General features: G+C 41.9%; 1 protein-coding gene across 2 annotated transcripts in view; it reads left to right on the top strand.

Annotated features, from left to right (window-relative positions):
• ndrg3a (ndrg family member 3a) overlaps positions 1-12085 on the top strand; it is a 32730-nt gene that overhangs the window by 4089 nt on the left and 16556 nt on the right. For both annotated transcript variants that reach the window (XM_080891015.1, XM_080891014.1), the window contains exon 2: positions 11325-11406. In XM_080891015.1, coding sequence (XP_080747141.1) covers positions 11350-11406 — 57 coding nt within the window. In that variant the 5' untranslated portion in view covers positions 11325-11349. The remainder of the gene's footprint in view (positions 1-11324; positions 11407-12085) is intronic.

Here is a 12085-nt window from a genome sequence, read left to right as displayed (position 1 = left end):
CCGTGCATGCGTGTGTCTGAGATTGTTAGGTCCCGTGCCACACAGATGGCCTCGCTGCTGCTTTCACAGGTGTCCTTCAACCAGCCTGACCGCAGTCTCCAGATCCTGCTGAGCCTCCAGCAGGACTCTGCTCTTCTGGAAACTCTGCCTCTTCACATCAACCAGCTGTGACCCAGGACACAGACACACTCGCACACACATACAGTTTCTGTCTTCAACTTTCTTTCTTTAGGCTTCCTGCACAACTGAGCATGGCAGAGGAAATCCCCATAGACTGAGCCGCAGCTAGCCTAGCGTAGCATAGTGGGGCAGGTACTCTATTAGCAGCGCTGAGTGCAGGGCAGACAGGCCTGGCCATTCAGCCAATTTATAGCCAGATACCAGGAGGAGCGGAGCCAGGAGAGATTCATTCAGTCACACTCACACCTCAATCTGAGCTATCAGAGCTAATTTATCAAGACACAGCTGTCTCGTCCTTCGTCCTTTAGCAGCGATATTTTTTTTCCTTGTAACCCATCATTAAGCGTCCTTTATGTGAGACCTGTATATTCTGATGTCTATTGATTCATCAATGGTGTCTGTCATGAAGCTACAGCTTAGGCCTGGGCAGTATATTGATTTTTTTAAGGTATGTTAATATGTTTTATAATGAAGTATAGGATGAGACAGCATTTGTGCTGATGTAGTTTAATGTTGTATGTAAACCCATGCTAGTAATTGCATGTCTTCTGTCACTCAGTGCTGCAAAACAATTTTTCCAGAACTGTGCTCGGTCTGCATCTGCAGACTATTTCTCTCCCCTGCACCATGAAGGGGGGAAAACGTGTTGTCTAAAAAAAATATTCCAGTTTAAAGATGATAGCTTAATGTTATAGTTGTTTGTATAGCCAAGCTACTTCATTTGTGGAAACAGAACGCTAACAAAATGCTGCAAGACTTGATTTACTTTTTTTAGGGATACATTAAATTTGCCAGTGAAACGTTATATTTTTTAATATAGTTGGAAGATGTAAAATGGTCTAAGTTTCCCGACTATGCAGTGACTTCTGATATATGATTTCCCCCCATGTCACCCAGCTGCACTACAGTAACTCAGTTGTTTTCTGCAATACTGTTTTCTTATTAAGTCTGTTTATCATTGTTTGAAAGGATCATCTGGGTCAGTGCCCTGCGGGGCTTTGTGGAGTTAAAGGAAAGATGAAGTGAATTCATATGCGTGTTTGTGACATACATTATAAATGCACAGAGAACTTTTATAGAGGAGGGTAAAATCTGTGAAGTCTCTATCACAATAAATGGTTTCATGTGTTTTTAAAAAGCGAGGAAGTCAAAGTGCGTAAGTCCATTATGTTTCCGTTCTCATGGCTGTTCAATTACAAATGAAGACACGCACAGGTCGGTTGTGTTACACCTCAGCTCTGGTCCAAATTGATGTTGCTTTGGTTCAGGTCTTTTGATCCTACCAGTCTGTTTATCAATCAGTCAACTTCATGCAATGGAGTTGATTGTTGACTGATTCTTCCGATGGAAAAATGAAAGTTTCTCATTTGAAAAAGCAGCTGGTCCAATGCAGCAGCAGGGGGATTCACAGTTAGCCAATCAGCTCCACAAGTAGGACTAACTATGATGTTAAGCCAAAGAATCAAGGAGGAGTAATAGGAGCAATCATATGAACCTCATGCATTCTCATGTAGTGCTTGTACTTTGCTATGGTCCGGTCTTAAAATCCCGGTCAGACTAGTATGTTTATGAGACAGAAGCGTTATCAAGTGTTAATTAGCTTAAAACTGAAGCACAAACTCCAGGAGGCCATATTATTCATTAGGTAATATCATTAAAACTCCAACCACTTGACAAGTTAACTTCCAGTCATTATTAGAGGAAGTGCAGTTTCTGACACCTCAACGGTGGCTTCATTTTTCAGTCCCGGAGGATGCAGCTTGGTATCTTAGCATCAGTGTCGAGTTAAAGCAGTGTTAAATTATGTTGGTCTCTAGTGATTACACTTGAAAATTTGGATGTATTTACTTTAAACTATGCAGTTTAATATAGTCACAGGGGTCCAGTCACACTGCCCACTAAGGCTCTCATAAAGTTGCAGCTTAGTGCAAGGACTACTACTTTATTTATAAACGAAGACCAGAATAGATGCTTGACTATATAGTACAATGTAGTGAGGAGGGTGGGGCATGGGGAGGGCTGACTCATGTCCCAGCTTCCCTCTTGCAAACACCCGAATCCACAACTGCATAATGGATAAATTGAGTTTCCAGTTTGCTGGTCTGAAACATCAGAACACCAGTGGAAAATATTACTGTTGGTCTCTGGGTCTGCATTAGTGAAGTAAATTTAGGTTGAGCCTGAACGTTATGAAAAGTATTTTTACAAACCATAGCACTCTGTTTAGGGGGCCAGCCAGTTGTCCTCTGAGATTTTCTCTCGACATGTGCGTCTTCATGTAAGACATAAAACATGCTGATTATGCCCGTAGATGTGCTGTTATGAATCAAATCTGCCAGATGGTGCTCTTCAATCTCATAAGACAATTAGCAGGTAAAGTGCCCTCCTTAAGGAATCCTTTAAAAGCACTCACCGAGTAATAAGATGGTTTCTTGCACTTAGCTGCTCTGCAGGATTAGACATGTGCATAAGTGTCCATGCTGGTGATAGACTTATTAATCGGTCCAGTTAATTATCGCAGCCTTCCCCGTGTCAGTTTCGCCATTCGATGGACAGGTGTAAATACCAAGCTTTCAAAGTGCAATATATCTTTTTGCTCACCTTCTTTTTTTAACACATACAATACATATACATATATTTACTGTAAAGTTAGGCAATATGTTGAGATTTTTCAAGTGGTCACGGCCATATCAACTGGGAATTGCCATTAAGTTATCAGATAGTTATCACTCTTAGCCTCGTGGCTCGGAAATTTGTCAGACACCACAATGGAGGCTTCAGGCTTTATGCTACTAATGCTAAACTCTTCTAGGCTCTTTTTTTAAAAAAAAAAAAAAAAAGATCTCATATCGTGAGATACTGTTACAGATCTTAGGTGATGCTGGAGTGCTCAGTTTCACAGCACTTTGCGTTATTGTTGCCAACACAGATGTAAGACGCACAAAGGAGAGAGAGCGGAATAAGAACATCTAGAAACGTAACATGTGCCTACACTGCTTTTGCGTCTTATCTGCTATAAATGTTAACTTTTTGTCTCCTTATTAATAATTGGGGGAAGAAAATGCTCAGCAATAATATAGCCATCTGTATTTGAGTGTTCCTCGAATCAGATATTGGTTTGTGTGCTTTTAGTTTTGTGATTCATATGTTTGTTTCTTTTACATGCAGAATAATATACTGTCAGTGATACTGATAATTCTAAATAATTTACTAATGGTATATTATGTTAGCTATAATATAAAATCAGCAGTAGTCATCATACTAGAGCTCACTTCGTTTTTGCCAACATAGTGTCCGTGCTGGTGGGGCATGGGGTTAATGTGCTCTCATTAAGGTAATGCTTTGTGGCCTGTTTAGTGCTCCTGCTGCTGGGGAGACAGCAAGTCTGTCTCTTTGTTACCTTTGTCTGTAGGCCTATAGCTGTGCTAAGCAGTTTAATGTCATTTACATGTGTATTATATATCATTTTCATTGGATCTTATTTCAGTGAACACACTCCCCACATGCAGCTGTTGGCTATTGAAGCAGCTTTACCACTATAGTGTCTTTCATGCCAGTGAAGCCCTGCTAAACTGGATTGAAATGTGTTAGTGTTTTTTAAGTATTTTTTTAAGCTTTTAGTTGTCTGAAATTGCGTGAGTGTAAATAGGTGTGTTTACCTTTTTACAGAAATCTGTCAGTAGAAGAGGGCCCTCTCTTTTTGGCAGGCAGATGAGTGCACTGACTACAGTGTCGCTAAAGCTTTTTATCACAGACAGCGATGTCATGTTCATCGAGAGTGAACATAACTGGTCAGAGGACAAGGTCGTGAGTCTTCTGTGGACATATTCTGTCTGGTGAATAGGTCTTAAACCTTATTGCTCCTATGTGTGTAATGTCCCGTGAGCCCTCCAAGTACAGCCTCTGCAACATTTTTATCACTTGCATTTTGAGTAATGACTGTCCGGAGGCACAGGATATTAAATGTACTGATCATCTATGCGTATTGGCGTGTATTCATTTATTACAGAGCCTAAGCCATTGTTTAGAAGTTTAATGTCAAAACCAGCTGTGGGTGTTGCCCCACATTTGGGATTTTGGATAAAAATATACCTTTTCAACTGAATCCTGAGAAAAATGTCAGCAACATGTCTCGTTATAGTTTTTTTCTCATGTTGTCAAAAGAAGAAAAACTCTTCTGCCAGCTTGTATCAGGAGAATAATAGAAGCTGTAAGGAGGATGATGGAGCCCCAGGAGAGCAAGCTGTCATTTAATTACGCAGACATGAATCACGGGGAGCTGCGTGCGAGTGCGCGTGCATGCCAGTGTGTGCCGTGTGTCTGTGCTCGTTCATCTGTGTGGGTTTGCTGACAGCATCTGCAGGAGATGCTTCGTGTTATAGGTCAGCTTTTCCCACAGTGGAGAACAAAACATCTCAGACTCCAGATCGGATTTCCTCCCAGGTATTATCTCTCTGGGTTTAAATTCTTTCTGTCAATTACATTGTTAGTGACCTAACAAGGGGACTAGGCTGGGAGGGGGGGGCGAAAATGCAAAACGAATGGATTTTTCCTCTAATTCTCTTACCAAATGACCCCAGTTAGAGCAATAATCTGCAACTGAGCCTTGTCACAGCCCATTAGCTTTACTCCGGTGCGGATTGTCGCCTCTAAAGACTCAGAACTATAAACACCGGCTTTGCCTGTTTACGAAAAGTGAGGATAAGGAAATTTCTAGTAACTGTACACTAGAAAGATTCCACTTGAATAGGGCATCACCGCACCAGTGCCCGGGTTAGGCGAAGTTGTTTACACAGATTTGTGTTTACCCCGAAATTGAAAACAGAGGAGCAGACATGGATGTCGGGCTCTCTGAATGGCTGGCAGGAGGCTAGTGGAATTTGTGCTAGCCTGTTTTCTATTGTGATGTGAAGATCGCTGAAGTGTTGAATGAGGACAGGAGTTTTAGTTGAGGACAGACATGCTTGTGTTCCTCTGTGATTGTAACATTTTGGCAGATGGGCAGATAAGTCTGCGTCCCGTCAGTGGAAGTGAGTTGGTCATAGGCCCAAGTCAAGAACGAGATAACCAAACTGGGTTATTTATTAGATAATAAAATATCCTTAAATTTTCCCCAAAGGTTGGGACATTTTGTGTTATAGCGGCTAAAATATTAAAGGGTCATTCTCTGTCAGTTTATCTAATGCTTCCCACTTAATTCCAATTGTATTGTTCCCATGGATTTTTTTTTTTTTAGGAACATTTCTAATTGTAAGTTTTTGGGAATGACACTGAAGGCTAAATGAACTTGTAACAACAACGTTTAAATAGAGTAACTAGATGCAATATGACAAAAAAGAAGGTAAAAATTACCGAAAAAGAGCACAATTAAATAGAAAATACCAAATAGTGAAATAACTTTTAAAAAGCTCAATAAATTAAATCTGCATATATTGGAGGCAAGTAAAGATGTGAAAAAATAAATAGAGGTGAGGTGTTAAGAGTTTCTGTATCTGTCCTTTTGGCACTGCCTGTCTGAAAAGATCACGTGGTTTAGAGGTTTTCCTTTTATCATCTATAACTTTTGGCCACAGCCACAGTTGTTTGCATGATCTCTGTGTCAGCTGATGGAAGAATCCACTTCGATTCCAACTGGATGATTCAGAGTAGATACTGGATTCTGACAGCAACCACAGAAGAGAAATCCTTTGGCAAGTAATATGGATTCATTCCACTCACAGTTTGATATTAAGGCCAAAAAATGTTTCTTTGTAGTAACATGCCTGGGACTACACCACATTTAATTTCCAAAGAGTGCAGTCCCTCCACAGTAATTACCGCTCACAGTAAATACCCATCACATACGAAAAGTCCTGGAGCCAGATATGGTTACACTGTGGTTAGGGAACTGTGAGTGTAGTCTCATTTCCATGCAACACAATAAAATTACACAGTGTTCCTGGGTCTTAGTCAGCTCGCCAGGCGCGTCCATCTTATTGTCCAAGGACCTCACATAACCCCATGATGATTGCTGGAATGGCTCCGGCTCTGAACCCCCATCATCACCTCTGCAGCTCCTCCAGGATTACAGGCCTCGCTCTGGGCAGTCGAGCTGTCAGCACGATCAGATCAGTAAACTTGGGAAACCAAAAGTAGCCATTTCACTTTAGAATAAAAATACTGAGAGCAAAAGAAGAAGAAGCTTTATCGAGGAATAAAGTCAATACAATTTTAATAAAATCCAAAAGACAAAAACTGCCACTCAAAACAGCACCAGGGGAAGGAGAAATGAGCCCAGACATATGTTTATACATGCCATGATAGTTTTTTTTTTTTACCATGGAAGTGTTTCTGCTTCTTCATCTTCTTTTTTTTTACCAGGATCTGGCCCACTGGAAAGTTGTGTGGGCCAGAAAGTTTTTCAGGCCAGATTTAAACTCGAGCTGCTGCCTTTCAGTCATGTGGCACATGGTCACCTGCACACACAGCGAGCGCCCGTAAATTTCCATTTCTAATCCCTGACTTTAGTCTGTCATTTCACTCACTAAATTAGCTTAGTTTCTTGAGGATTAAGGTGAGACTTATAGGGGATCTGAAGGCTTTGCTGAACTTTCCCTCTTGTTCTGTGTGAAATGATGTGTGGTCATAAAAAATCAAAACGCACCCGAGTTCACCAAAGACCTTAAACTCTCACAGAGAGCGAGCTGACCTGTCAAGCATCATCAGTTTAGAAATGCGCTGTTCTATGGAGGATACAGTTCCTGCACAGAGCTTTAGTGTGATCCACCACTACTCTTTGCAAATTTTGGCCAGTGTCTCAAGTCATTTTAATTTTTTTAAAAAAAATTTTGTGCAAGCTGAAAACTTTGCAGCACCGACTTTCAGAGGATCAAAACATGAAAATAAATCTTCGCTGCTTTTAAGCAAGAATCCCTTTTACATACCACAGAAAACAAACTTCAAATGAATCTAGATCAGCCTAAGAGGATAGTTTGAAGTTAAAGTCATTAAGATAAATAAACCATAAGGATTCTGAATTTTAAAAAGGCAATGCGTGGTAGGGCAAAGTGACACATTACCAATGACTAAGATGCTTTTTGTACTGTTGAAGTGAAATGTTTAAAATGTGTAGAACTGTAAACCTGGAAAGGTGCAAGATTAAAGATCAAATCAGAAGCAATGCAGCAGAACTGAAACTTTTTGTTTTGTAGTTTTCTATATAAAAATTAAATTTAAAACCATGTTTGTAACATTTTGTGAGCTTTGTTTTTTTTTAATTGGTTTTCTTGGGGGTTGTTAATTAGTCCTTCATTTGAACCCCACCGTCATTGCTGTAATCCTCTTCCCACCGTGCCGGATGACAGTGAGTCGATAGGATTTCATTGTTTATCGCCATAGCAGTACACCTGATGGCTGAGTCAGGGTCTTCGTAGCCCTGGAGGCACGTTAATATGAGGTCACTGTGCTGATATTCAGCACGAAAGCAGAGAGGCCAGAGTCAAAAGTGCGGCCATGACGTAAACAAGTAAATCTGAAGTCACTGTTGCCATGGTGAAAAAGGGCTAAATTAAGTGGTGGCACAGCTGGGCTTTCAGTTGCCCATCACATCACCTGCAAACAGTTCCTGATGGCCCAAGGTGTGATGGAGATGAGCAGAAAAAGGAAAAGATGGAGAGAGTGCAGAGAAGGAGAGGATGAGGGAGAGAGGAAAAAGTGGGAGGAGGGGGATTTGCTCATCAATCACTCAGGGATGCCTGCTGACATGGCAGCTACAGGACTCCTTTTGTTGGCAGAGACGAGGTATATCTCAAGGAAGTGTTTGGCATGCGCCACTGTGTCCACACACGGATGTATTCAGGCGCCTGCGTCTCACTGTTAAAGCAAAGACTGGCTCTGTCTCTGCTTAAAGCTCAGGATGTTCTGTGTGAGGTAGGCAGGAGTGCTTGCCAGCAGAAGAGTGGGGAGGAGAGGGGGGCGATGGTAAATGAGTTATCCCTTTATTAAACTGACAGATTTCAGCATGTCTTTGCAATTCTTCCGATAAAGTCATTTTGCCAGAATTGGAAGACGACCTGGTCTCTCAGAGACACTGCTGACTCTAGAATGTAATGAAAGATGACCTTTTCAGTGTCGAAAGAGCCTCATGTGGGTTTTCTCTTGACACACTTTCTGCAGGATCCTCTGTTGCCTGCTCCTTTCCTCGTTGTGTGAGCTGATATTTATCCTTGGCAATGAGGCTCTCCTAAAAGCAACACGCTTTTGCAGGAGAAAGAACCTGAAGAGCACAGATGTGGGAAATTAAAGTGTGAGATCCAGCATGTAATCTGGTGTTACTCGTATTAATGCAGGTGGAGCTGAGTAAAACAGAATCTGGTATTAGAGAGTATTTGTTTGTGAGTGATCGGCTACAACAGATGGTAATACTGTTAAGGCAGGAAGATCTTGTTCCATATCAGCACTTTGAATCCTTCCCCCATCCTCCTCCACATCCATGGTGCGGTGTGAATGTGGGACAAACCTTGCAAGCTGCAAAGTGAATTTCCCTGCTGTAGCCTGGGAATCATTTCCTGTTACAGTTATAGAATTCTTTGCTATCATCGAGATAACATGTATGTGTTACACTCGAGCATTGTTCCACGGCATTGAAGGAAATGAAGCTCAAAACGTGTTTCGGCAGCTCTCATTTCTACCATTATCTATTCCCCTTGTTTCTTTGCCTTACATCTGTCCCTTGGGTCTATCCCAGTTTAGAATAAACATCAGCAACCAGCTTTGTCTCTATGGCAACAGCTGTAGATGCTGAATGGTAGCTCAGACATAGAGTAGGCAGGAAAAGGGTGGCGAAGGCAGTGGATGTTTCTAAATGTGATCTGGTGCTCTTTACCTGCATTGTTACAAGGGGTTATGAGACCAGCAGAGCTGCTCTGGGATACAGCTAGTCTGTACCCAATTTACAGTCACATGATATGTAACATTTCCGGCTTCATCAGTCTGATAAATGATGGCATTTTGTCATTTAGATGAGGTCGACTTAGCGTTACGTTAGTGTTCCTCTCTGCTTCATTCACATATATCCACAACAGTGACAGAGTGAGGCAGGTAACCCTTGTGACATTGTGAGTTTTCCTGCCTCGGCTTCTATATTTAGGAAGTCACCTCGATAATAGAGAAGCTACTTGCTCACCTTTGTGAATTGAGGAAGTCAGTGATCAATTCTTTCACACCTTGTTGATGATGCACTATGCCATGTGCATAAATAGGTCCAACTCTCTCACTCTGCTTTGTGATGCTCTCAGTAAGTGAAGTAAGCATGTAAAGGAAAACATAGAAAAAAAGACTTCTAAAAACAGCTGGAAGCAACAAACTGACTTCTGCTATTGTTAATGTTCTGCCAATATTTTGATTGTAAAGTTGTTAGCAATCAATTGTTTTAACCTTACCCATCACAGCCACACTCTAAAACCCAGTAAAAATGTTAGTGTACCTATTTTTCTTTCTCCTGTCGTGGCTGTTTAGGACATTTTACAAAGCAATGATGAGCTGAGCAACTGAAGATTCAGTGTGTGAGCCTGCCTTGGTATAATATGCACTCAGAGCTGCTGTGCTGTTTTGAAGGTGACATGTATATGCTACTGGGTCCAAGCTTATACAGGAAAGCGCAAATTCAAATGCTGTGAGATTAATGAACAGTGCCTGTCTAAGAGAGGCTGATTTTTGTGCAACGCCAGGTTGCACAAAGCAAGTCGCTCACAAGAAAGGTGTAGAGCATTTGAGCAGTTTTCAAGATAAAAGCAAGCGTTCTGCTTCTGTAATATTGCTGGTGTAGAGGATAGAAGGCGGTGAGGTCAGTGGGGTTAGGCTATGAAAGCCACCCAGTCAGCCTGTCAGTTTAAGCTTGCCTTGACCCCCGTCGCACTAAACACTTCAATTACCCCACTAGCCAGCTACAAATAAAGCAGGTCTTTGCCTCCTTCCTTTCTGTGACGGCCTGAGGAAGTATTGGATTGATCCGACCAATACACCCAATCTGCTCAAGCATGCAGAATATTTGTTTTTCTTCTTTTCCTTGTTCAGTTGTCTAAATATTATTTAGTTCCACTCCCAAGCCGGATTTGTCAGCAGGGATTTTGCCTGGCATGTTTTCACTCCCCATTTACTGATCGCTGAGTCCTTCCAATCCTGGATGTTTCCACTTTTTTTTTTTCTTTCTCTGAACTGTTTTTTTTATGTAATTTGAGGATTGTGCTCACTTGTTGCCATCTGCTTCCCTGGCTTTTTCCCATGCAATTTGAAATCTGTTATTAGTCCAGTACGACCCCTGAGCCGATTCATGCATCAGCAGGCAGATGTGGGTTTAGACCTTTGTCAGGCAATTGCAGGGTGAAACTGCTGGTAAAACAAACATGGCGTGACGTCATCTATTCTGGTGTCTCCTGCTGGAACTTGGCTGTTTGACTCTTCTCTAACCAATTGAAGGTTATCTGATACCAGCAGCTCAATGTCATTCCAAGGGGGGTTGGCTTGGATTCAGGAAGTGATTAAAAGGTAGCAGTTGGCCGGTCTTCCATCCAATTGCATTTGCCTACACGTCTTGCTTGTTTCTCCTAGCATAGTGTGTGTTTGTTCTTTTAATGCCGTCCATCTATAGAAAGGCTGTCTGCTGTGGTTTTAGCTTGCCGGTTGTAAGCATTGACCTAGAAGAGTTAGAGCCTCCATCTGCTGCTATGTGCAACATGAGCCACGCTTCTAGGAACGGCCAAGAAATTCAATGCTACTTCCTGTCCTCACCTTGTGCAAACAGGGGGGCAAAATAGGTAGCATTTCAGGGAAAGTGGGGGAGGGGGACACTTCTGTGTCAGGATTCTTGTTCAGTAATTACGAGCAGGGACAAACGGCTGGCTTCAAGGGGAAAACAAATGAGAAAACTTTTTGTTAAATCTGGCCTGATATATATTTGCGTTTGCTCACTACCTGTGTGGAGCAGAAATGAGGCCCTTTGCCCTCTGTGTCTGACTCTTATAACAGCATAAGTATCACAGCGCTAGTGTGAATTTTAAAAAGGCAAAATAGAAAGATGGACATCTTTTAATCTGAGATTTTAAGTGTCTTTGGCAGCATGCGGTCCTCCTCCTGATGAAAATGTTTCGTTTTTCCTTCTTGGACAGTGGTTTCGAGTGATCCGACAGGAAGATGGATGAGCTCCAGGATGTACAGCTGACTGAGATCAAGCCGCTGCTGACCAATAAGGTGAGTTGCAGCGAGAACAAGGTGATGACAAGCTGCAGAGGCGACAAGATAAATTTTTTGTAACCATACACATAAAATGAACAGATGTGTTGTCTCCTAAAAATGAATAAGCACCCACTACAGCACTCCCAGGAAAATACATACGCTAATACACTAGTCATGCATGCTCTGCAGTGCCGTTCATCAAAGTGAATTATTCATATATGCTCAAGTGTAAAGGGAATGGGGGGGCGGCAAAAGGGGTTGTAGACAGAATGAAGCAATGAGAGAATACGTAACAGAGGCAGAGAAAACAGTCTGGCGAGGAGGTAAAGAGATCAAAGGAAAAGCTAAAAGAAACTCATCTCTTTTATTTCTGAAGCTTGAAAGTTTGCAGCGAGTGAGGGACAATAAAAGCAGAAAGAGACAAGAAGCGCTACCTGTCTTTCCTTCTTCCCGCCTTCATTCTCAACACCTGATTAACTGATTAGAACAATAATGATGACGATGATGATGATGTGTCTGTTTTGTTCTGTACCCCGATCACTGACACAGTCAGGAGCATATCGTGCCTCAGAGGGAGGAGTGTGTGATTATGTATCGGCTCTTAGGGGATTGCGTCACCTCAGGGGTGGATTTGAAGAATGAGAACATTTCTCTGAGTGTGCTCTATGCCAGTTAAGGTAAATGTATTATGTTA

This window comes from Rhamphochromis sp. 'chilingali' (genome assembly GCF_963969265.1).
Source record: "Rhamphochromis sp. 'chilingali' genome assembly, chromosome: 9".
Taxonomy (NCBI): Eukaryota; Metazoa; Chordata; class Actinopteri; order Cichliformes; family Cichlidae; genus Rhamphochromis; species Rhamphochromis sp. 'chilingali'.
This window is presented reverse-complemented; position numbering and strand designations above follow the sequence as displayed.